The following is a 27343-nucleotide window of genomic DNA, read 5'->3' on the forward strand; positions in this document are numbered from 1 at the left end:
TCATTTAGGATCCAGTTGGTTTTCTTTAATCATTAGTATTTGCTTCTTCTTCTTTCTTTCTTTTTTTTTTCTTTTCTTTTTTTAATAAAAAAATATTGTTCTTCGTCGTCCAAATTTAATTCTAAGTCAGCCTTCTCCATTTCTTGGCAGCTCACTTTCTTTTACCCATTCAAAGTCTTAAATATATAAATATATATATATATATATATATCTTCCTCTAAGAAGTCCTGGAATTGGCTTTTCTGCATATTACACAAACAAATTTTACACATACCCTTTAATTTTCAGAGTAGCAGGAGCTATGGCTCGTCGTGCTTATGACAGTTTGGTGTCATTTGGAGGCTCCAACCATGGTCAGGGTCACCAAGAAGTGCCATTCAAGACCAACAAAGGGTCTCTCAAAGTCTTGCTTTTACATGGAAATTTGGAAATATGGGTTAAGGAAGCCAAAAACCTTCCCAATATGGACATGTTTCACAAAACTCTCGGAGACATGTTCTCGGCCATGCCAGGTAAGCTAAGCAACAAAATTGAAGGTCATATGTCTAAAAAAATTACCAGTGATCCATATGTCACAGTTTCAGTCTCTGGTGCTGTAATTGGGAGGACTTTTGTGATTAAAAACACTGAAAAACCAGTTTGGAATCAGCATTTCAATGTCCCCGTCGCGCATTATGCGTCGGAAGTTCATTTCGTGGTGAAAGACAATGATGTTGTTGGATCTCAGATTATAGGAGCTGTTGGAATTCCAGTAGAGCAATTGTTTTCTGGTGCCAAAATTGAAGGAACTTTTCCAATCCTCAATGACGGTGGCAAACCATGTAAATCTGGAGCCGTTTTGAGTTTATCAATTCAGTATACATCTATGAACAACATAGCGCTTTATCATGGTGTTCCTGATGCATATTTTCCACTTAGGAAAGGTGGTCAGGTTAAGCTTTATCAGGATGCTCATGTTCATGATGGTTCGCTTCCGAAATTGAGGCTCGAAAATGGTGTTGAATATGAGCAGGGGAATTGTTGGCATGACATTTTCGACGCCATAAGTCAGGCTCGCCGTTTGATATATATAGTTGGATGGTCTGTGTACCATAAAGTGAGGCTGATTAGGGATGGTAATAATAATACAACAGAGTTCATGTTAGGTGATCTTCTTAAAACCAAGTCACAGGAAGGTGTAAGAGTGCTTCTCCTTGTTTGGGATGATCCTACTTCTAGGAGCATTTTGGGATACAAAAAGGTATGAAACTGAATACAATCTTTATTTTCATTATACTATGCTCACAATTTGCACTAGTACCACCAGAGCTTTCTGATATTGTCCCAAATTGGCATACATATAATGCATACATTATACAACATGGTTAGAATAAAGCACTTAAATGTGTTCACTTCTCAAGAGTTTTTCTATTTGTAATCAATTGCAAGGACATTAATATACTGAAACTAAAGATGATTAAGTTGGTTAATTATATAACAATCTGTTATCTTTGGTATTATTAAAATTTGCATATATTTTTTATATTCAATGCAAAGTTGGAACGGGTATTTATAAGTTCCCTGTCTTAAAAGCTTATATGCCCTGTCCTGTACTAAGGTATGATTTATGGAAATTGAGCCAGATGTGAGGGACTTTATATGTATGGAAGACTATGTTGGTGCCTCTGTCATGAAAAACCTGTACATTTTGTTGTTATGTTTTAGCAACGATCTATAGAAATTATTAGCCTTAAGACTGAGGCAACATATATATAACATAACAATCGAGGCAATTACATAGAGCAGCATTGTGGCTCTACCTTTTAAAAATTGGCTTTGAACTATTATCCATGCTCAAAAATGTAGTTTGGAAGTTCGACATAGTAAAAACAGTCATGCAACAGTAGCTTTGCTAATGTTCTGTATATTCTTCCTACAGATATAAGAAGAGCATTTTATTTCTCGGTTTCTCTATCTGCAAGATACCATTCCACCTTCTAACTTGTTATATGCTTGTCAAAAATAGTACTTACTGTATAAATTCTGTGCCAACTGATATTCACCAATTTTTTATGACATGTAGGATGGTATTATGGGAACTCATGATGAGGATACTCGCCGTTTTTTCAAAAACTCTTCGGTTCAAGTGATACTATGCCCTCGATCTGGTGGAAAAGGACATAGCTGGGCAAGAAAACAGGTTTGCGTAGAAATAGTTAACATTTTGCTTTTGATCTAACTGCATGCTATTCGAAATCACTCTGTTTCTCCCTAGATATTGTTTATCTTAACAATTACTGGAACCTAGTTAATTAGTTTCATGAAGCAATTCGAACAAGAATGTTAATCTTTTCACTTACTTATTCATTCTTGAATAGGATTGCTTAATCCTTTAAAGTAAAATGTTCATACTCTTCAGGATTTATTCATCATAATATGCTGTTTTGGAAATTAGAAGTCTCAGAACTGCCACACTCAGAGAAAGAAATGAAAAATAGTATGTGTACTGTCATGAGGATTGGATGTGCCAGTTCCATAATTTTTCTTCTGGCTTAAGTATTGAGGCTTATATATATATATATATATATTTGGCGTACATCATATTCAAGTGAAGAAAAATGGAACAAAAAGCAATTCAAGATGTTACTGACATGCACAATCTGCCAATGGCAAATCCTGCATGCATTTGGATGGCAAGAAAATATATATATATGTTAGCTCTTTTTTTAATATTCAGTGAAGATGGAGTATGCAGAATTCATGTAGAATTGAAAATATTAGACGATTGCATTAGTTGGTTATTTGAAAATTATTTCTGTTCATGTTCATCTGGCTATGTGTATGTATTAAATTAAGTGCTAAACTAGTTGTTGCTTTGAACTCCTCTTGTTTTAAAGGAAGTGGAGGTGATCTATACTCATCATCAGAAGACGGTCATTGTAGATGCCGATGCTGGCCCGCATAAAAGAAAGATCATAGCATTTGTTGGAGGTCTTGATTTGTGCTTGGGCCGTTATGATACTCCAAACCATCCTATTCTTCGAACTGTAAAAACAGTGCATGCAGATGACTTTCATAATGCTACTTTCTCGGTAAACATCTTTAATCTTGTCCTTTAAACGCAAATCTGACGGGCAATATGATCATAAAAGCTGTATAGTGAATCTAGTTTCTAATTAACCTTTTTTGCATTGAAAACTAAACAGGAGCCTTTAGCTGGTTGTCCAAGACAATCATGGCATGATTTGCACTCTCGGATTGATGGTCCAGCAGCATATGATATCCTAACCAATTTTCAAGAGCGATGGTTGAGAGCTTCGAAACTACATGGCCTTCAAAAGATAAAGACATCATATGATGATTCACTTCTCAAGATTGACAGAATTCCCGACATCATTGGAATGGAAAATGTTCTTTGCCTGGGTGAGGATAATCCAGAAAGTTGGAATGTTCAGGTAAGTTTCTGTTGATTAGCTATTTTCTTCATGTTCTTTTCGTCATTTACATATTACTCTTTTTTTTTTCTTTTTTTTTCTTTTGATGGAATTCCTCAACATGTGAAGGTTTTCCGCTCAATTGATTCCACTTCAGTGAAAGGCTTTCCAAAGGATCCAAAAGAAGCAACAAACAAGGTGAGACATAATTTTGTATTTTAGTTTCTTTATGTTATATGGAAAGGTATTAGACATTGTTCTAACTTGATTTCCTTTTTCTTTTTTGTTTTTTTTCTTTCTAACTTCAAAATTTAACAGAACTTGGTATGTGGGAAGAATGTACTTATAGACATGAGTATACATGCAGCATATGTCAAGGCAATCAGAAATGCCCAACACTTTATTTACATTGAGAATCAGTACTTTCTTGGGTCATCGTATAATTGGAATTCAAACAATAACATAGGTAATTCAGAAAACTGTTTCTCATTTCAGTTGCTAAATTCCTTTTTTATTTTTTATTTTTTTAACTCCTCCCTCTGATGCATTTTGCCATAAAAATTCTGCAGGAGCAAACAATTTAATACCTATCGAAATCGCTCTAAAAATTGTGAACAAAATTAAAGCAAATGAGAGATTTTCAGCATATATTGTGATTCCAATGTGGCCAGAGGGTGTTCCCACTAGCTTTCCGATTCAAAGGATTCTTTTTTGGCAGGTAACCTTTATTGCCATATGCAAATATCATAATATTCTTTTCTGTAATATCATAGATAGAGGCATATCAGATAAGAATTTTTTCTGATATAATAAACGTTCAATTCTTTTCTGTAATACCATGCTGACATCTTTAATTAGCACACTTCAACATAATACATTTTAAGCTTACTAAAAACTGGTGGAGTCAAGATTGACTTTGATAGCAAACTGTTATGTTTATTATTTAGAAGAAATTGAGTTTGGATTCAATACTAATTAATAGTTGTAACATAATGAAGTATTTCTAGTTCTTAGCTCTTACATACATACCTTGGTGTTATTGTTAATTCTGCAGCATAAAACAATGCAAATGATGTATGCAATGATTCACAACGCTCTGAAAGAGGCTGGACTTGAGAACCAATACGAGCCCGAAGATTATCTGAATTTCTTTTGTCTTGGAAACCGTGAGGCCGCAGATGGAGAAACTTACTCAGGAACTTCAAATGCAGCAGCAAACACTCCTCAAGTACTACTCCTCTTCATTATAATCTTTCCATTTTCCTCTTATCCATTGTAGTTCTGTTTTTGCAAGTTGCTTTAACTTGTTCGTTCTGGTTATATAATGATGCAGGCACTTACTCAAAAGAGTAGGAGGTTTATGATATATGTACATTCTAAAGGAATGATAGTGGATGATGAGTATGTGATATTGGGATCTGCAAATATAAACCAAAGATCTTTGGAAGGCACCAGAGACACTGAGATAGCAATAGGTGCTTATCAGCCCCATCATACTTGGGCAGCCAAACACTCAAGTCCACATGGACAGGTAATTCCTTATGCTCAAATATTTATTTTCAATTCAACATGGTATCAGAACCTAGAGATCTATAAAAGTTATGTTCATTTGCAAGTCGACATGGATAAACACAGTTAAAAATTGCTAGCCTGGTTATATAAGAGGAGTGTAAAAATCTATGGTCGGACCCACTTGCTATTAATAAGCTTAGACTTATGGGATCGACAATAATATTGAAAATAAGCTTGACATAGCTAGTTAGATCCATTTCCTACTAGTTTAAACTTATGTTAGAGATGGTAACTTAACAGATAAGTTAACAAATACATCATGCATTTAGCGTTCATATGGAAATGATAGATAAGAAAGCAGAATTGAAAATGCATAATTAGTTTCATTTCCTATAAATTTAAGCTTTTCGGTAAAAAATGATGGTAACTATGACAGATAGTACAACAAATGAATCATGCACTCAACGTTTATGTGGAAATGATAGAATAAGAAAGCAGAATGTTGAAAATGCGTATGATTTATATGATGCAGGTGTACGGATATAGGATGTCGCTATGGGCAGAGCACATAGGAGGGTTAGAAGAATGTTTCAAGAAGCCAGAAAGTATTGAATGTGTGAGAAGGGTAAGATCTTTGAGCAAGCAAAACTGGAGACAGTATATAGCTGATGACGTAACAGAAATGAAAGGCCACCTTTTGAAGTATCCCATCCAAGTTGATAAATCTGGCAATGTCAAAACACTTCCTGGCTGTGAAACTTTCCCAGATGTAGGTGGAAATATACTTGGTTCTTTTACAGGCATTCAAGAAAATCTTACCATTTAATCCAATTTCATTAGAAGATGTCTCTTTTCTCTATTAACCGTACATTTTGATCAATATCTGTGCAATTTTATTGTACATCAAATGTCCAAAGTAGGATTATGTATCTATTCTCTTTCTGCCCAATGTCCAATACTTAAGGGGAATTGTTACTTATTTCATATTTGATGATACCCGTTGGATTAAATTTTTTTTTCCTTTTTTTTTTTTTTTTTTTTTTTTTTTTCCCTAATGGAACCCATTGGATTAACATACTATCTGCAAATGTAACCTCTCTCTCTCTCTCTCTATATATATATATATTCAATTATTCTTTTTGTTATATGCTGCAATTGAGCAAGACTATTTCTTTTTTTTTTTTTTTTTATTTCCCCTTTTAGTAGCATTCTCATGCAGTGTGTTTAGTATTAAATTATATAGAATGCATTAAACATTTAAAATGTGAATAATTGTTAGTGCTTTTATGGGTTTTTCAAAAAAGTATTGAATTTTGACGATCTTTTGGCCTAACTTGATGGGAAACGATGTCATAAATAATACTCATCCTCATTGGTAGTGATTTACAGAATCCCACAGCAAAATTCCATCATTTAGAGTTTCAAAAAGTTAAATTTACTATTTTTGATCATTTTTTAACATGTTGATATCTCAATCTAAGAATATCCAGATTAAGTTCTATTAATTGCTCATGAATCGTGGGATTTGTTCAAATAATTTTATTTTCAATTCACCAGACTTTCCTTTTTTTTTTTTTTAAGCAAATTTTGTATTTATTATATTTTTCAATAATTTTTAAGGCATCATGATTTCTTTTAACCTCTATTATTTAAATTTCATTTTAGTGATTATGATGGTAGCTTATGGATTAATGAAATTTCAAAAACTATTCTCTTTTTCTTTCAATTCTTAGAATTCGTACACAAATCAACAAGATTTGAATTATTGTTGTTCGTATTTGATTAACTCTGTTCTTTCTCATAAGTTCCGCTGCATCACATTATATCTAAAATTTTAAAACCCTGTTTAGAATAATTTTGTATTTTGCTTTTTAAAAGCTTCAGCTTCTTCATAAAAGCTTTCCACAGTAAGCACTAGTAGCATATTTCCAAGCTTCATGTTTTCACACTAGCAGAGTCAGGTGATAAACACTCAAATGGAAACATTCGGATCAATATTTTAAGATTTCAGTAATAAGTAATACTAAAGATATCAACATCTCTTCTAAGATGATGTGGCACAATGATATATTTTTATTTTATTAGTTATTTTAATATATCTTAAATATATATAAATAAACTCTTTGAATACTAAGGATAATCAAATATAAACCAATAAAAAAATTAATATATAATTAAATGCATTCAATTTATTCACCAATTTAATATGAATCTGCTGACGAAAAATAACAAAATTAATAATAAACTTTTTTGATACCAACTTATATAGCAATAATCTTATGACTTATCTATAGTCCATTTATATTTTTTTTTTTAACTAGTAATATATTGTCATGTCAATTTCCATATCAATTGGTAATTTTGAATCAAAAAATATCAATGCACTATAGTGGTAAACTTTGGTTATGATAAATATTTTTTACTACGTTATCGTGGGTGGATCAAATTAAGAATTTGTTTATTTAAATTATACATGAAAATTTTGAATTTGAATCATTACTTAAAAAAAAAAAAAAAAAGAAAAAAAAAGAAGATGGTTTTTACTTATTGGACTATCTTCTTAGGAACAATTAAATTTCGATCTAAACTAAAGAAATAATGATTTTCAGCACCAAATCAAATAAGAATTTGTTTTGACATTTGGAGAGAAATATGATCACAAATTCACGGCCCAACAGTGTCCTTGCGTTGGAAATGTAGGACCCACCTAACCGTTGGTCTCATATCATACAAGAAGTGTGTTGTGCGGCCAGAAACCACCCGTTAATGGGTGTTTCGTATCCAAGCCCACCACCACCCCCTCATTTCTCTGCTGTGCTCGGCCGCTGCATCATGCACCATCCTCCCCCACCCACATAACTGATAACCGTACCGTGATTGATGCAGGAACATTACTGAACATGAGGGTGGTCCCACGTTGGTCTCATATCAGCCTTTCCAAAGAGGATCTGGTAGAAATTTGTAATATATATTTATTATCTATTATCTAGGGAGATTAAACCCAAAGAAATGGAACTAACTAAATGGCAGAGTTTGTGCTAGAGACCTTATTTTGAATTGATTGATGCCCATCAATCAAAGCTGTTAAGAGAAATGAATGCTTTATATTGAATTAGGAATAATCCTAGACTCACAAATTTATTAATCAATGTTTTTTAAATATATTCAATAATATTGTATTATTTTATTGAATTAATTTTTAATAATTAATTTTAAAGTATTATTAATTTGTTAACTATTATAAATATTACAATCAATTGTGATTGGTTCAATTAATAAGTTATTCCACATAACTGGATATTAAAAATTTAGTTAATAAATTTAACCAAATTTATAGTATTACCCTTAAATTAGGCTGATTTTATATAGTTGTATGCAAAAACTAAAAGCTTAAAATTTAAAAGACACGTCTTTTGGATTTTTCCAAGGGGTTGATTCCACTATTAAGTAATGTTATTGAACAATGACTTATAACAATTTTGGAGCATTTTTATTAATACTTTTTTGTTTTAAAAAGTATAATTTTTATAATTTTAAAAATAAATAGTATTTTAAAATTTTTTGAAAAATAAAGAGTGGGATTTTTGTCCAACTCCAATAATATTTTGTACAATTTTATATATATATATATATATATTTTGTATTTCCCATAAACAATTATGATTTACTTTTTGCACTTTTTTTCCCCCTTCCTGTAGCAATGTAGTATAAAAAAATGAATTATAAAATTATAACTAATAAATTTAATTATATTTGTGCTAAAAAAATTGTATAGCGAACTTATTGAAACTTATTAAAAGTTTCATATAATAAATGGGTTATAAAAAGTCAAATCCTACTTTTTATTTTAATTTTTCAATTTAAAAAACCTATTAAAATTATAAAAGAGAGATATAACTTTTAAAAATAGACAACAAAATGCTTTTAAAAAGCCTATTAAAGATGTTCTTAGAAGAGAATTAATTTCCTTTTTTATTTTTTTTTTCCCTCATATTCATCTTGGGGATGAGGGCCCAATTAAAATTACAGAGGTTTTTTTTTCTTTTTTTCTTTTTTTTAATTAACGTTTATGGGACTTGAAAAGCATTGGAATGTTTTGGACATGTGATTCTTCAATGCTCTTCGGAGATAAGAACAAAAGCAAAGTATTAAACTTTAATCAAATGTATACAAGATTTGAGCTTGGAGTTCTTACAGTACTGTTTAGCATCATAAAAAGAGGAAAAGGTGAGGAATACACACTTTAGGTACTTATTTAACATAATGTTGAAGCTTCTTTTTCATTTCCAGAATCAGATATCCAATAATTAGTGGATTCTGTTTTTGTAACAAAGTGTAAACAGTTATTAGTAAATCACAAGCCAATAAAAAAAAATTAAAAAAAATTTAAAAAAAAAAAGGGAAAGCAAGTAAATCCCTTGAGCTTTGGATTCTGGTTTGTTGGTACGTAATTTTGGTGATAATCAATGTTGAGTTAGTTTTTGTAATATTTTCAAATTTGTATGAATTAAAACACTAAGTTATAAAGTGTTTTTTTCAATTAGTATTGAAATGTGAAGATCAAATCTCAATTAGGTATAGTAAGTGACTTAGAAATCCTATATACATATATTTAGGTGGTTAGGCGTACACTGTTTCATATTATTTTTGTTTTTCATTGATTTGTATATTTTTACTAGTTTTTATACACTAAGTATTTTGACTTTATTTTTATATGATTTTTACCAAATTGTGAAAAATAAAACAACTGAGTTTGACCTTTTTTTTTATTGTTGTTCAAAGAAGGTCTCTATCTTATTAAAATAACATTTGCCACTTGTTATTTCCTAAGTAGTAAATCTATATTGTTCGAATAAGATGTATATATTATTCTAACTAGATCTCTTATTCTATTAAAGCCATATCTTTTCTTGGTTTGTCTGAGAGAAAAAAGATGAGAGAGAATTCTAAATTTCCAAATATAAATATTTCTCCATTAATGGAGATCTAGTGAGTTTAAGTGATATTAGACCATTGATTTCATCTGTAGATCACCTCTAACTATTATGTACTAATTCTCTGATCTTTATTTTGTTTTTCACTGATTGTTTTACAGTGAGTCTCTCAAATCTACATTTTCTTATTTAGAAAGAGACTTTTAGATTTTCTATCTGTTTTAATCATCTCGAAATACTTTATCTCAGTTAATTTGGTTGATACTTTGGGATTTATTGTAACAAACTTGGAGAAGTGGAGCCCTTATGAAAGAGGCTTTGAAGACGAACAAACATGTGTCCTTGCCAAGAGTAGAAGCAGCAATAGTCTAAGCTTAAGGTCATTGCATTTAGTGTCAAGAGGATAATCATCCAATATCTCAATAGCTAAAAATGTCAGTAACATTTTTGCACTTAGGCTAGGATTATCTGTATAACTATATAATTGATTTGTGGTATACTGGACTTTTAGATTAGAAGTAGTGATTGGTACTCGCGGTTTCACTTATGTAGGATTTTGGATTTCCACGTAAAAAATTTTATACCTAATTTTTATCTTTCTGCATTTTATTTTCCTACACTTTAATTTTACTTACTTTATTGTGAGAGGATAAAATCCCCATATATTTATTTTTCTGCATTTTTTTTTATTATAGGAAAATTTAGTCCTCATTATTTATTTTATCGCATTTAAATTTCATGTTTGTGGAAGGACTTAGTTCTTGAATTTTGAATTGTAAAATTATAAATGTATAGGTTGGGGGCACATATATGATATGAAATAGGTTTAGATTCTTGCGGGCTTCTTATTTCTCAATCATCAAAAAGAAGCCTAAGCCATCAAAAAAGCCTAGTCAGCCCCCTTTTTAGTCTTTTCCGAATTTTCAATCATCAAGGACATAATTTTCTATATGTATTCACACATTTACCTCTAAAATTAAATAGTTCCCCCTCTCAAATTGTATTTCTCTTCTCTAATTTGTCCAATTTTGATTTTTTTTTTTTTAAAAAAAACTAGATCAAGTTTGTCCAATTTAATGGCCACATAATCTTCATTAAATGTTGTATACATATTTTTATTATCTAAATATTTTAGAGTTAATTATTAAGAATTTCCTTAAGTCTTTATTCTAGTGTCATATTTCACTAGCAATGACTCGAGCTCAAATCAAGGTTTAAAATATCTGAAATTTTTATTTTTTTAAAAGGTCGAAATAAAATTTAGATTCCAAATGGAAATATATAAAATTTCCATAATATCTATTGATATTTTCAAAATTTTATCAAAATTTCCATGGAAATTTCCGTCAAAATATCTATATTAAATTTTTAATAATTTGGTTAAAGAATCCATAATATCCATTAAAATTTCAGAAATTTTCATGTAAATTTTTTAAACTTTCTATAGAAATATTGGAAATATCTAAGAAATTTTTTTATTTTTTTTATAAAAATTAAAAAATATTATTAATGTTTTGTAAATTATTTTACCAAATTAACTTTAGTGATATTTTTTTTAACACTTTAATTGTTTTCTAAGTATTTAATAATATAAATAAAACGAAGTGAATTGAATTCAATAACCTTAACAAGTTTTATTCATTGACAAAATATATATATACTTGTTATACATTTTGTATAAAATGGATTCATTAGAATCCCATAATTACAAATTAATAATTGATTATATAATAATGAAAACTAATAACATAAATATATAATATTATATAAAATTGATATTGATAACATTTAAATTAATGACATTAAGCAAATAAAAAAAATGACAGAATATATTATACTAAACATATTGAATATAAGATCCTTATGATTGACATATGAATAATTATATGAAAAATTATTAAAGAGATACATTTTTTAATAATTACTTTTCACATTTTACATCTCAGAATGAGAACGAAAAATATACTAATAATTTTCAATTATCTAAGAATTTTATGAACATTGAGATGATATTTATGAAATATAATGTAATTGTAATAATTGTTTTATCTTAATTAATAAAAAACTTATTTCTTAATTAATAAAAAACTTATTAAATATATACTTTTTTGGGCATATTTTTACCAATAATAGTTTATTTATGATTGTTACCGATTATTGTAAATTAAATTGATTAAGTGTCTATTTGGCAGAACTTTTTTTTAAACTAAAAGCTCTATTTAAAAGTCAAAAGCTCTACTTAAAGACCAAAAATTTTTTTATTAAAAAATAAAAATGTTTAACAAGAGTCAACAAGCATTTGTTAACAAAAAAATCAACTTTTTAAAGCTGTTTTAAAGAAACTCAAATTTTTTACTTCTTTAGAAAAACTCTTTTTTTTTAACTTATATAAAAATTCAATAAACATTTAATACAGTTTTTTTTTAGCTTATATGGAAACTTAATGAGCATTTAATATAGCTTTTTTTATTTACAACAAAATATTTATTAGTTTTTTAATACAAATTCTTTTTCAAAAAAATTTATTATACAAAAATCTACAACTAAAGTTCTACTTTTATCAGTTAAAACAAAGAGATCCTAAGAAAAATAGAATATCTATTTAATAATTTTTGTAATTTTTATAATCAAGTTGATAATTGATTGTTTAAGTAAGCTAATACTAAAATTTTAACAAAAATTTTTATTTTTTAAAATAAATTTTCATCATTTTTTGAAATTTTTCATCAATATTCGATATTTCCCAAAAAATTTCCATATTTTGAATCTTGGCTCGAATATCCCTTTCAATATCACCAATAATAATAATAATAATAATAATAATAGTAATAAAAACTATAGCCAGTAAATTGTAATTGATTATAATCTTGAATTTCAAATTTCATTAGTTGAACTTGTTAACATGATTTTTACTTTGGTATAAAAGTTTATGATCATAAGATATTTAATAATTAATGCATTATTTAAGTTTTTTAGAATTTTTTTTTTTTTTTTGTAAATTCTTTATCCAATTATACTTACTATTTAATTAAGTAGCTAACTAATACCAAAATTATTTCTTTTGTGTGAAATTTAAATTTATAGTCTACTTACTGTCTTATATAAAATTATGTCTTTTTTTTTTTTTTTTTTAATGAATGTTGAATAAATAAACTTATTTCCAACCGAGAAAAGCTTAGAACGCGTACTTTCTTGTGTGGGTTTTCACCTGTAACACAAATGCTGTGGCTCACATGTTGGCACGTTTTAGTCTAGGAGCCCATGACGGTGTGTTTGGTAGGAAGAGCCGATGATGTTGTGTCTTCTTCATCGAATTATTATGTTTCTCATAAAAAATAAATTATAAAAAAAAAATGAAGTTATTTTATTTATTACTCTTTTTTTTTTTTTTTTTTGGGGGGGATGAAAGTGATTAATTACTCTTTATATGTTGTGCTTTATCATTGATATTTAAAGTCTCTTTGAATGGAAGCAAAAAAATAAAAAAATGTCTACTTAAAAATTTTTCAGATCCACCATTATATGAAAATATTGATTTGTAAATGAAGATTTTCAATACCTTTATAGGAATCAAATTGAAAAAAAAAAAAATGAATATCCATCCTAAGCAATCAATTAAATTGTATCATTTTAACCATCAAAAACCATTTGTATTTGCTCTCCATCAGCGTTAATGGGATCTATTATTGATTATGGATGACAATTTGTTTCCTTATTTTCAATTTTTACAGTGATCCACTCCTAATGAGGTGGAAATTCCCTATTTTAAACAATAATTAATATGAGTGGGGCATAAACCCATGTCCTGGATCTCACTAGGGAGGAAACGGGATTATACTCCTCACCCTTTATACATATATATTGTTAATAAAATATACATATATTTATATTTTAGATTTTTTTATAATTTTCTTAATAGATATTTATATTTACTTAATATCAATAAATATAATTATATTTTATGAATATATAATATATTTTTAAAATTTTATATATTTTTAATGTTAAAAAATATTTTTGAAACAATATTTTATTAAATTTCATCCCTTAAAAAAAGAAGGGAGAAAAAAAAAAAAATTACTTGACATGGATGGTACAAGTTTTAGGAGGTTGGACCGGAGTAGCGGGTTGTCATTCCTACTGTTGACATTGTAATAATTAATTTATTATATGTCAAATATGAGCTAACAAAATTATCTTATAAAATAACCAAATTATTTTTTATGGGTCAGTTATTAATAAAATCATCTTGCAGAGTTTTTAAAAGAAAATCAAGGTTAAAATTAATCAAAATTAAAAGTGTAAATGAGTTAAGTCGAGCCGAATACTAATATTTTTAAGCTAGTCTAATATGGTTTTTAATATACTTAAATTCGATTAAAACTCATAAAATTTTGAAATAATTTGTTGAAGCTCAATTCAAGAAGTTTATGAAAACTTAAGCTTAGTTTGTTTTAATTCATTATAATATAAAAATTTAAAAATTTAGAATATTTGTTTTCTTAAAGTAAAAATTATAATATCAATGATTAAAAAATTTCATTTATTTTGTTAATCTTATTATAAAAATTAATTTATTCTCTAAAAAAATTATAAATTTTCAAATAAAAAAATATTATCTTTGCATTATAAAATATTGATTGTACTTAAATTCGAAATATAAATTTTATATAGATTTATATAAATACTAAATTTGATTGTTCATAAGTTATTAACAAATTTGATCTATTGTTAAATATGGGCTTACAAGCTTCACTTCATATTAAAAATTCACTTGTTTTCTTTACCAATAAAGTTCAAAGAAATTAAAATCAAATCGAACTTTAACCAATAATAAACTATTCAAGTTTATGTACAACCCTTTCAAATTTATAAAGTAAGGAGAAATGCCAGAAAGAAAAACTAGGCAACTAAGTAAATAGTAGAAATGGTTATGAATTAATTTATTTTCCTTTCATAATAAACAAAGTGTCATTTTAGAATAATAACAGCAACTTTTCTTAGCTAACAAGAATCTATTAATGGATAAATGATCTTATATGAAAAGCTATGATGGTGAGATCTCCATTAATTGGATCTCTTTCTCTTTCTCTTGATTTTTCTCTTTATCTCTCTGTCTTCTTTCAGGTTTTTTTTTTATTATTTTATTATTTTTATTTTTATTAATATATAATATATGTATATATAATTTTTCTATTATATAGGAAATCTTAGAAAATTTTCATCGAGATACATGTCATGCAATATATTGCCTAATGCATGTCCCCGATAAAAATTGTCCAGAATTTCTACATAACAGCCTTACTTCTATATATATATATATATATGTTTATCTTTGTCTCTTACTTGTCTTTTATAATTTCTTTACTCGATTATTTTTAACATAAATCTAGGATCAAATTTGTTGAAAAAAATAATTTAAAAAAAAAAAAACTTGTCTTAAAAGAGTGACCATATTACAATACTTTTAGAGTAAAGTTATGGTTACTAGTAGATCCATACTAACAAAACTAATTAATTGTTAAATGAGATTAGTTAAGCTTAATATATTGTTTATATATGTAGAAGTCATAGATTTAAAAAATTAGAATTGAAGAAATTGTTGTAAAAGAAAGGGAAAAAAAAAAACTAATTGATTTTCATTTAAATTTGTTAATTTTTTATTGTAAATTTTCGGGTTAGTATCATTTTTTTGGTGAAATTCGCTTTAGTATCATTTTACCCTAACGTTGTGATACTTTTTCATTATATCCTTTAAACTATACATATTTTCACTTTGTCCCTCAAATTATTGTTGTTGTTTTTGATACTTTTCATAATATTTTTCGTATATTTATTATAACATTATATAGAATGGTACTTCTTACTTTGAATGATAAATTGAAAACAAACTTATTAAAGCATTTTTCAATTTCCATGTTTTCATAATAACATCACATAGAGGGATAATTTTTACTTTGAATACTAAATTAATGATACATCCATTAAATATTAATCCTCGTGTTTATATTTTATTTTTCTTTGATTTTAATATGTCAATCACATCAAAAATTTAATAAAAATAATAACTAACATAAAAAAATCATAAACACAAGAAAAATCAAATTGTCAGGATTTCATTTAAATGCCCATAAAAATGTTAAAATTTCTATTTGCGACTACAACGGCAACAAATTTTTACTGTTGAAAAATCTACATCCAATTATGAGAACCCTTTAGATTTAAGATTAATTATACTTTAAAACTCTTTAGTTTGAAAATTTTTCATTTTCATATTTCAAATTTAAAACTTTTCAATTTATATTTTTAAATTTTAATTTATTGTATTTTGATTTTTAACTAGAGTTTTTTTAGCTAATAACAATTAACTATTGTATCACATTTAACCAATATTGAAATTCAATTTGTTATAATTTAAGCTTTCTAATTTTAATTTATTATAATTTAGACATTTTATTTTTTAAAAAAAATTACTTATTGACACCCTTAAAACTATTAATTAAGTGGCGTTTACTAAAAATATAATTAAACAAAAACACAACAAATTAAAATTTGAAAATCTAAATTGAAATATTTTAATTAGAAATTAAAAATACAATTTCTCCAAGTTATAACGTACTAAAAATGCAATTAACCAAAATCAAGGGGCATAATTAAATCTAAGCATAAAAATAAATTTAAAAAAAATGGTAGGAGGAGCAAAGTGAAAAAAAAAAAAGGAAAAAGAAAAAGAAAAGAGAGAAAAAAAGGAAAAAAAAAAAAAAAAAAGCATGTTAAAGCCGGTGAGGATTCCCTAAACAGAAGCCTCCTTAAGTAAATTACAATTTATCCAAAATTTTACAAATTTATATTTTTTAAAAATACTCAACCATTAAAATTAATTATCAACATCACTGTCCTTGTCCCATAAAAAATGAGCCAGTATGCCGTATAAAAAATTCCGAATCAACAAAACTTCCATATTTTCATATTTATATAAAATATTAAATTATTCTCAAAAAAAATTATAAAAAATATATAAATATAAATTCATTTTAGATCCAAATCTGACACACACACACACCCGCAAGCACACTTACATTTCTCTTCCCCTTTGCCTCTCTCTCTCTCTCTCTCACACACACACACACACATAATTCTTTCTTTCACTCTCAATCTCCCATGGGTTTTCCGGCCAACGGCGAGGTTGCCGGCGATAAGCCATACAAGTTCCTGATCTACGGCCGTACAGGCTGGATTGGAGGTCTGCTCGGGAAGCTCTGCCAAGCTCAGGGCGTTGACTATGTCTACGGCACTGGTCGGCTGGAGAACCGTGCTTCACTGGAAGCCGACTTGGCCGCCGTCAAACCCACCCACGTCTTCAACGCCGCCGGAGTGACCGGACGTCCGAACGTGGATTGGTGCGAATCCCATAAGGTCGAGACCATTCGGACTAACGTGGTCGGTACCTTAACCCTCGCTGACGTTTGCAGGGAGAGAGGCTTGGTCCTCATCAACTACGCCACCGGTTGTATATTCGAATACGATTCGGATCACCCACTCGGGTCGGGTATCGGGTTCAAGGAGGAGGACACGCCCAACTTCATCGGATCCTTCTATTCCAAGACAAAAGCCATGGTAAAAACCTCTGTGCTCTGAGAGCATTTCATTTTTTTTCTTTTAGTTTTCTTATTTTATTTTATTTTTCTAATTGCATTGTTTTATATATAAGGATCTGTTTGATTATTTGTAATTTTTTTAGGCTTAATGTATGAGCAGCTGTTGGATCTAGCATTTTTGAGTTTGGATCTGTTTCATAGTTATTAAGTTGCATTATGCATTTTTTGATATTAAGATTTTGCATTTTCAATTTGAATCTTGATGTGGGTCATTGTGATTCAGAAAGTTTTTTTTAGTTCTAAAAATTGTAATGGGCATGTATATATATATATATATAATGAATCTGATCATGTATGATCACATGAGGATTTTATGGGAATTGAACTGCTTCACAAGCTTGCATTTTATTACAAAATGCCCATTTCTGAGTTTGGGAGTGTATGGTTGACTAGTGTTGTGTTATGGACTTTGGTAAGAGTTTGGAACAAATTGGTTTTCATTTTCTATCTGTGTGTTTTTGTGTTTGTAAGTCAAGATCTTCTGTTGGTTGATTCCAATGTGTATATGTTTATTATTATTCAAGAAAGCCTAACAAAGATTGAAGTTAGATTGATCTTGGGTACTTGCTGATCTTTGAAAGGTGGAGGAGCTGCTCAAGAATTATGAAAATGTATGTACCTTGCGTGTTAGAATGCCCATCTCATCTGATTTATCCAACCCGCGGAATTTTATCACCAAGATTACTCGGTATGAAAAGGTCGTCAACATTCCAAATTCTATGACAATCTTGGATGAACTCCTCCCCATTTCCATTGAGATGGCGAAGAGAAATCTCACTGGAATATGGAACTTCACGAACCCTGGAGTTGTCAGCCATAATGAGATCTTGGAGATGTACCGTGATTACATTGACCCCAACTTTTCATGGAAAAATTTTACCCTTGAGGAGCAGGCGAAAGTGATAGTTGCCCCTAGGAGCAATAACGAACTTGATGCCACGAAATTGAAGAAAGAATTCCCTGAACTTTTGTCCATCAAGGAGTCACTCATTAAGAATGTGTTCAAGCCGAATCAGAAGACTGCTTGAGCTTGAAACTTGGTAGCTTTGATCTCTTCAGTTTCAGTATTGCTGTTTATTGGTATCAGTTCATGCGGCCGATATGCTTTCTCCTCTACACCAGTTCTCTTTTCCATGTGGCATGCGTTACTACTCCTATTTGTATTTGAATGTTGTATTCGCAATAACTTCAAACAGAAATAAACGAGTTGGAATTGATTTATCAAAATTTTTTGTAAGTTGGTGTTGTATGGGATGGCATATATTGTGATCTGTTTTGTTTTTTTATTTGTTTATTCTATATATTCTTCAGTTAAATGTTGCTCTTATTTATGGCAGTTAAACAAACGGTCCAACGTATATTTATTGATTGATAATCTCTTATATATAAATATATTATTGTTTGATAATCTCTTATATATTTATTGATTGATAATCTCTTTTATATATATATATATATATATATTATTTTTGATGATGTAATGAGAAGTATTATCTGATTGCTGTCCAGTTCTCTGAGGAGCTTACTGCCTTACTCTATGAAATTTCGCAATTCTCCAAAGTCTTTGAGAGATGGAGAACTGCGACTGTTCATGTATTCTTGGTTATGTGCATGTTTCATTGCATCGTTGTTCATCGCAGTGGTTGAAAAGGAATCTGTGAATTCTGTCTTTCGCTTGTACAAGGTGATTTTTAGGAGATCTTTTAGATTTGAAAAGGAACCTGTGAATTCTGTCTTTCGCTTGTACAAGGTGGTTTTTAGTGGATCTTTTAGATTTCATATTTTTCTCTCCAAAGATTTAGTCATGTAAATTTTTAGGTTTAAGTTGTATGGTTAAAATGAATGTGGCTTGAATGGACTGCTCAGTCTTTGCTAAAATCCTGGAAATCTTAAATTTGTTTGCTTCTCTTTTGAACCAAAGGGATGCAATTAACATTGAGCAATGACATCAAAAAGGGATGGAAGATAGAGGATAGAACCAAACGATACTCTTTAGTGTCTCATTGAAAGCTTGTACAGTACAGGTTAGACTTTACATCCCAAATGTCGACAAACACTACACAGTAATATTAAAGAAGATCTATTTTCAGTCTTGCAAGGAATTTAAGTAACCCACAATTTAAATGCATAAGAAATGCTCAGTAAAGGTATGTTGCATGCAATCTAGTTGCGTCCCAGGATCCATTCTTGTGGTAAATGGTTGAACCTTTGAAATTTGGTTTTTTTCTCAGGTGTGGAGTAGGAAGAATAAATGGTACCTAGGATGATATTGTAGATCACTAGGGGGCTTCTTACTGAATGGACACCATCCTTCCATGTGATCACACCAGGTGCGATTGACTGCTGTGTTATCGGTGAACCCTTGACCATAACTGTGAACGATTTCTTTTCTCCAACAGCAGAGAATGAAAGAGTAGATGGCTCCACATTAACAGTGACAGAGGAAGGGAAGTAAATATTGACAGTGTAAGTTGACTTTGGTGAACCGACATTGGTAACTGTCCTATTGATAACAGCATCGATACTCTGGCCATCCTCCACGCCAAGTTGGAGAGAGGGATAGTTGAGATTCCAACCTCTTCCTAGCTCTGTGATGCTGCAAGTGCTGCTATTCTCACCGGTGATAAGGCTTAAAGTGCTGTTGTAACCCTGCTTGCAGAGAAAATCAATGTAATCTGCCTCTGATGCACATCATAAACGAGCCCAGGATCCAATGCATGCTCTGGGTTGATATGACTAGAGCCATAAGCAAACTCAAGGTCTTCATTCTTGTTTCTATCCATGATATGAGCTACTCACATGGAAAAAGAAACGAGGATTTAATAGAAGATTAATCAGACTGAGATACTGTCAGTTCTCTCCAAATCTTGCCTTGAAAGTTGCATAAATAATTTTATGGGAAAAGGAAAGCAATCAAATGCAGTATGTTGTCTCACCTGTGGTCATGAGCGCAGACTTGATAGCAGTAGGAGATCAGTAGGGATGGGCAGCCTTAACATAAGCAGCTGTACCACTAGCATGAGGGCAAGACATGGACGTGCCTGAGATTATGTCAAAATCGACGCTCCTGGTGTCATCCCAGTCGATGGAAGGCCCTGCCACAGGAGACCAAGCAGCAAGAATGTCCACACCAGGAGCAGTAATATCAGGCTGTATTGATTCATAATTTCAATGGGGTAAACTGTCAAAACCCGTCCAAGATCCTTCACCATAGCCCTAGATAAACCCTGATCCCAGGAAAATCCTATCGGACCTTCCAATGGAAAATCCGACAGCATCCCCCCTAAGGTTTGAATTTACCACAAAATTTCCTGTACAGAAAATATACTTATAACAATATCTCCTTATTCCTCCTACCTTACTACAATTTAATTTCCACAAATTTACAGCACTTCAAAATAAATAGGGAATAAGTGCAATATTAATTAAATAAATATCTAATACAGTATACAGAGCATTTAAAATTACAACACTAACATAAAAATTGTTACAACAAGGGAAATGAAAGAAATATTACAAGATAGGAACAATGAAAAGAAAGAACTCCTCAAATTTTCAGCGACGGAAAGAAAACATCGAGCTCACCTCGGACAATCAATGTCTACCAACCTAGGCTTAAGGGAACGAATTTAGAAACGTGAGATGCTAATAATCTCAGTGAGTGAGGAAATCTATTAAGCAATAATAATAATTATTATTATTATTTGAAAATAACATTTGCTCTCAAATTTCTTTCAAGTTACTTAGTTAGAAAAGTTCCATTTTTAAAACGTTTTTGCAAAATCTTGTAATCGTACATCCCAAAATTAAGAAATCCATAAGTAAATAAATGCAATAAATTAAAATGAACACAAAATACAAATAAAGAGAGACACCAATTTAAATAAATAATAAATTACTTTTACTTTCAAATAAAATTTGAAAACATTTAGTTTTGAAAATCAGATCAGGAAAATAATTTGACGCACACACTATATACCAGTAATGCCCGACAGTGCCCATCGTCCCAAAGCATCGCCTGACAAGTAGGTTAAAGAGAAAAACATGGATCTAGGCTACCCTGGCATTGTAGTAGCGCCAATACTATATACCTCAATCTTGGCCATGGAAGGGGATGGCTATGGCCAATATTAAACTTGTCTATCGTTGGTCCGATGGCAACCACGGGAGAGTGCATCCACAATCTGCCATTGAGCTAATCACATCTACAACTATAGAACATTGGTACTGCATAGTGCATCTTAAAAACCAAATATATATATATATATATACCAATTTCAATTTTTATAAAACAAGGCTAACACCCATCAATTCCAATTCATCAATTAATCAATCACATCAAATCCAACGGTGTATATATATATATATCTAAAAATTTTCAATACCATCAAATAATTTGTCAAAATTCGGCTTAGTGCATAATAAATTTATTTATTTAATTTGCTCCAAACCAGTGAAATCAATCAAATAATATTGTAAACCCCATGAAATTTATATATTCTTAAAACCATGCAATAAATTTATTATGCATTAAAATCCCAAAATATCCTCAACAATAATTTAATCAAAATTAAATTCGAATTTCCCCAAAATAAACATATAAATTCATATACACATATATTTTATTCTATCCAAAATTTGGTATTAAAAGTTCAAATAGAATTTTATTAAATATTCACTACATAAAATATAATTTCCAAATATGTAAATAACATAAAATATATATAATCAAATACCCGAAAATAAATTGGAAGATGGATCACTCACCTCAAGCACGCATATCAATCAAGATCCTCCACAGGATCAGTTCTACGACTCACACATATCCCTCCCAGAGATCGGACCTGTGGTGGTCGGAATTTCACTGGAAAGTTCTCGAACTTAATGTCCTCGAATCTCATAAACCATCATGAATTGAAGGAAACTGACCTTCGATTTAGACTCAGGGATGTCAAATTAATGGGAAAGGGTAGATGGGATCACTGGGAACTCACTGGAACTGTGTTTTCTGGCGAGCCACCGTGCCGCACAGGAAAGCTCACCACCAGCAGCGCGTCGAGTGGCCAATGGTTGTGAAATTTGGTGGGGAGGTAGATCAACGGATAAATAAGCCAATGGGACTAGAGGTGTCAAAAATGGGTGGCTGGTTTGGGAGAAATTAGCGGTGGAAGGAAAACTGGTGGTTGCCAAAAAAGCTTCAATCCAAGCACGTGACTAGCCAATTGGCCATGCTTTTTGGATGGCCTGCCGAAAATGGAAGGCTAGTGATGGTGGTTAGGTGCGTGTGGAAGAAAAATGATCAGAGGTGGGCCAAACAGAGGTGGCCGATGGTGGCTCTCTCTCCTCTCTCCCTCCTATCTTTCTCTCTCTTCCCCTCCCCCACACTCGAGTTTTGGCCAATTAAAAAAGAAAAAAAAACTGTGGGTACCACTGTGTACTCACGGGATTGGCTGGGGAGTTGACGCGTGGCACATACACTATGCATACGTTTTATACACACATAAAATGATATAAAATAATACAGTATTAAAAAACTTTTGCAACTCCATAACTTTTTAACCAAATGTCCAAATTAGACGTGTTGCTAGTCTATGGACTCGTATCGATGAGTACTTTACAACCATACAAGAGTCAAAACAAAATTCTATAAAAATAATAAGTCAAACTTGGCACCCTTGGACAGTTTAGTCCGCAAATTAACTTGCTCATAACTTCCAAACGATAGCTCCAATTTTGACGTGCTACTAGTCTACGAACTCGGGACAATATGTAATTCACAACGGTGCCTCGGTTAACACAAAATTCCATCCAAAACAAAAAGTCAAAATTTACCCTTTCTCGGTCAATGGTGGTCAAACCGAATCAATCTTGGTCAACATGAAAAAATTTTCGATGTACTTTGGAACGACGTGTTACATAAACTTTGCTTAAAATCATATCCAAAAGAAAATTATGCTGAGAATTACTATATTATGTGACTTTTGGTCACCTTGAGAACATCTAGCGTGATGGGGTTGGGTCCCCAAGAAGAAAATGATACAACATAAGGTGTCATGTAGTCTTCCTAAGTCTCATCGAACATAATGGTTGTAATTGGATTATTGCATGGCAGTATATGTAATTACTCATTTAATTCAAAATCAGGACAAAATGACCTTGTGTTTTAGATATGCCAAACATACTCTGTTGTTCTGATGTATTCCAAAACATTTTGGCTATCTTCTGAGGATATTAATGTTGATGGAAAGGGGTATATGAAGGCATAATCCATGGCTAATGAATCAGCCATAATGGTACCCACACCATTAGCTAACAGAATGCTAGAACCATCTTAGAGGGTCTCGCAGAAAACTATCTTGCAGGCTACTTTGATTGAATTCATGGAACCAGTTAAACAATATCTTGATATTTCTCATATCCCATTGAGCTCAAAACTAATGATGGAGAGTCCCTACATTACCACCATTTAGAAAGAATTATAATACAGGTATAATCATATATGTACACACACACGCACACACACACACACACACACACATTGTGAGATTCCACATCGATTGGAAAGGGGATCGAAACATGCCTTATAAGAGGTGTGGATACCTTTCCCTTGAGAGGCCTTTTAAAACCGTACGGGCTGGGCCCAAAGCGGACAATATCTCATGCAGGTGGTCTGGGTTGTTACAGTTGATATCAAAGCCAGACACAGATCGGTGTGCCAGCGAGGACGTTGGGCCTCAAGGGGGGTGGATTGTGAGATCCCACATCGGTTGGAAAGGGGAATGAAGCATGCCATATAAGAGGGTGTGAATACTTTTCGCTTAAGAGGCCTTTTAACACCGTGCGGGCTAGATCCAAAGCGGACAATATCTCATGCGGATAGACTGGGCTGCTACACACATAACAAGACGATTGCAGTTACTAATTACTCACATCAAAAATTTGTTCATTTTCAAGCACTACTTTGGCAATAATTTTTTTGTCAATGGTGTTGGCAGCAACAGTGAGAGTCCAAAGTGCAAAATTGGAAATTGAGTAAGGGTAAGGTCTAGAGTTTCCAGCAGAATTGGAGGTCAATATACCACATTTCATTGCGTGAAAAAAGGCAATGGCAATTGGATCATGGAAATATGGAAATGGAAAATCAGAACCAAGGGACACGGATATGATAGATATGATATCAAGTCCATCTGCTATGGCATCTTCAAATGCCGCCAAGGTATCAGCAACAGAGCATCCAGTTAACGAGCAAACTTTGTAGACAGCAATCCTTGCATAGGGTACTCAACCTCTGGCTGTACCATTGGCTAATCCATAGTAGCTCGCTCCTGGCACTTGCCTCCCTGCACCAGTTGAGTTAGTGTCAGTTCCATGCCCAATGGAGTAGTCCCTTGGGGAATTGAAGTCTTTCTCATCATAATATCCATTGGAATTGTGGTAGCAGGCTCCAATTAGTTTGCTGGTCATAAATCCCACTGTTTAGCTACTAATATTGCATATTAATGGGGGTATTTGGGAAAGAAAGAAGCTTACTTGTTGCAGGTGAAGTTGGCACCATTGCAAGTACCCTTCCATTTAGCAAGTGGTGGAGTCATATCTTCGTCGCTGAAGCTCTTTGATTCTGGCTAGGCTCTTATAAAATCCAATCATATAGAAAAAGGATTCAATTTAGAAGCTCTGAAAAATTTTCAGGTAAAGTTGAGAAATCAGTGTTTTTTTTTTATTTTTTCCCTTTGTTTTTTTAGTGCAGAAATGAATCATAACCAGTGTCAGTGAGCCTAACAATGACATCCCCTTCTACAGCTGACCCATGTTTGCCTTTGGAGAAACCCACGAAGTCCCGTGACCTTGTTGCGTGGAGTTTCATTATTTGGTTTGGGAACACTGAAATTACTCCTTTCATTTTTGCAATCCATTAATAGAAGTTTTTAGCAGACCTTAACCTTTCTCTGATGTTCTGTTTCTGATATACAAAATTATAATAAAACAAAACCATTCATTAGTCACCATTTTGTTTGACAATCTCACCTAATAATTTTTCAACTTCCTTATTGGTTAATCTAGCTGCGAATCCGTGAATGCTTCTTCCATAGCTATAGACAAGTGACTCTCTAGCTAATGATGCACCGCAAATTGAGAAACGAATGGCATAGAAGTTTTTATGGGTTAGCACAAGTGCATGACTATATGAAAGCAGGTTTTTTTAAGGCAAGACTCCTAAATAGTTATGTACTCCAAGGAGCATGGTGTTCTTCTTAGCCACGTTGTGTATGACTCTCTAGTTGCACAATGTCTCAATTATCATAACTCACAATTTGGAGTGAAAAAAACTTGAAGCTATCTTTCGATTTTACATCTCAAGTCAAGGTGATACATTCCTTGACATATTTCCTCAAAATATAATTAACCATATCATTTTTAAATAATATTAGTTTAGATTTTTTTTGCCAAAACGCATGCATGTCTCAAATTAATTAGTTTTTAATATCTTAATACTTGCACTTTATGCTAGTTTCCAAACATTGCTTGCCTAAAACCTCAATGCCAATATTAGAAGCAAATAATAATTAATGAAAATGGTAATTCCACATTTCCATGGATCTCCCTGCGAAATTTGATATGATTGTAATTTAATCAATTAATCTCCTATAGTATAGGGTACTTATTATTGGGTTCCCATACTGCTAACTTTCTTTTATATTTTACTTTAAGGAAGAGAAGAGGAACTGCAAGTCTATTGGAATAGTAGTAGTCTATGCATAAAGGAATTTTTTTTTTTTCCCCCCTTTTATGGGGGGTAATAATATGTGTATAGTAATTTGAGTTAACCTTCCAAGAACATTAGCTAGCATGGAATGGTGGGTCGATGCAACAGAAAATTCCCCTTCGGGCCGCTCTCCCATGTACACAATGTGAAGCTATAGGCAAACATAAATTCCATTACCCAAAAAAAATAACAATAATTATAATTAGTTAGCTTATACATAATTAATTCTCAATGTACCATCTCTAATTAAGAAATTAAGAAATTAAAAAATTAAAAAAAATAGAAACTTGTTCTATACCTTCCACTCCTCCTGTGATCCATGGCAATTGAGGACAAATGCTGCAGATAACAATGGGCAGAGAAGAAAAACTGAATTAGCCATTTTGGGTTACCAACTAATGTCTAGGAGCTTGAGAAGTTTATGTTAATTTTAGATACAAGATTGAGAGTTATTTATACAAAGCTCAACTTTGGAAGCTTACTACAAATGTCCAGGCCTGCAACACCTGGTGCTGAGCTGACTGACGCAGGCCTATGCATTTTTTTTGTCATTAATGTTGCAAACCAAAGTTTATTCTCAGAAAACACAATTACAAATTTATTTAAGTCTCACATACACAAACATTGTTTCGAGAATGAAAAGAGAATAAGTTTTTCATAACAATGATCTATGCCCCCCCCCCCCCCCCCCAAAAAAAAAAAAAAAAAAAGAAGGAAGCCTTACTATATTAATATTAAAAATTTCTATAAAATATGTAAATGCTGTTTTGGTCGTCAATTTAACTTGTAGCAAGCGTTGGCAACGGCTTGTCTTGGAGAACATATATAGTGTATATGTTTATTATTATTCAAGAAAGCCTAACAAAGATTGAAGTTAGATTGATCTTGGGTACTTGCTGATCTTTGAAAGGTGGAGGAGCTGCTCAAGAATTATGAAAATGTGTGTACCTTGCGTGTTAGAATGGCCATCTCATCTGATTTATCCAACCCGCGGAATTTTATCACCAAGATCACTCGGTATGAAAAGGTCGTCAACATTCCTAATTCCATGACAATCTCGGA

The 27343-nt window shown here is 31.2% G+C and overlaps 3 protein-coding genes across 3 annotated transcripts in view; 2 read left to right on the forward strand and 1 right to left on the reverse strand.

The window, feature by feature from the left end:
• Positions 1-5951, forward strand: part of LOC107405253 (phospholipase D beta 1) — a 6077-nt gene extending 126 nt beyond the window's left edge. Inside the window, exons 1-10 of the mRNA XM_048464238.2 lie at positions 1-1240; positions 2063-2179; positions 2877-3071; positions 3186-3434; positions 3543-3611; positions 3732-3879; positions 3983-4131; positions 4468-4641; positions 4747-4944; positions 5458-5951. The exon at positions 1-1240 is cut by the window's left edge and continues 126 nt beyond it. Of these exons, the coding sequence (XP_048320195.2) occupies positions 302-1240; positions 2063-2179; positions 2877-3071; positions 3186-3434; positions 3543-3611; positions 3732-3879; positions 3983-4131; positions 4468-4641; positions 4747-4944; positions 5458-5751 (2532 nt within the window). The 5' untranslated portion in view covers positions 1-301 and the 3' untranslated portion in view covers positions 5752-5951. The remainder of the gene's footprint in view (positions 1241-2062; positions 2180-2876; positions 3072-3185; positions 3435-3542; positions 3612-3731; positions 3880-3982; positions 4132-4467; positions 4642-4746; positions 4945-5457) is intronic.
• A 10946-nt stretch (positions 5952-16897) lies between these two features.
• Positions 16898-18925, forward strand: LOC107405251 (bifunctional dTDP-4-dehydrorhamnose 3,5-epimerase/dTDP-4-dehydrorhamnose reductase). The gene is made up of 2 exons (XM_016012281.4): positions 16898-17476; positions 18099-18925. Exons 1-2 carry the CDS (start codon positions 17021-17023, stop codon positions 18543-18545), a joined length of 903 nt encoding a protein of 300 aa, XP_015867767.2. The 5' UTR covers positions 16898-17020; the 3' UTR covers positions 18546-18925.
• A 120-nt stretch (positions 18926-19045) lies between these two features.
• On the reverse strand, positions 19046-26663 carry LOC107405249 (subtilisin-like protease SBT4.10). Its single transcript, XM_060817935.1, is given in 9 exon segments — positions 19046-20205; positions 20208-20308; positions 20454-20682; positions 24448-24973; positions 25048-25144; positions 25279-25422; positions 25546-25641; positions 26345-26432; positions 26580-26663. Coding segments are annotated over 9 exon segments (1890 nt in total). The 3' UTR covers positions 19046-19680.
• Between the last annotated feature and the right edge of the window lie 680 nt (positions 26664-27343).

Source organism: Ziziphus jujuba, chromosome 6 (genome assembly GCF_031755915.1).
Source record: "Ziziphus jujuba cultivar Dongzao chromosome 6, ASM3175591v1".
NCBI classification, from domain to species: Eukaryota; Viridiplantae; Streptophyta; class Magnoliopsida; order Rosales; family Rhamnaceae; genus Ziziphus; species Ziziphus jujuba.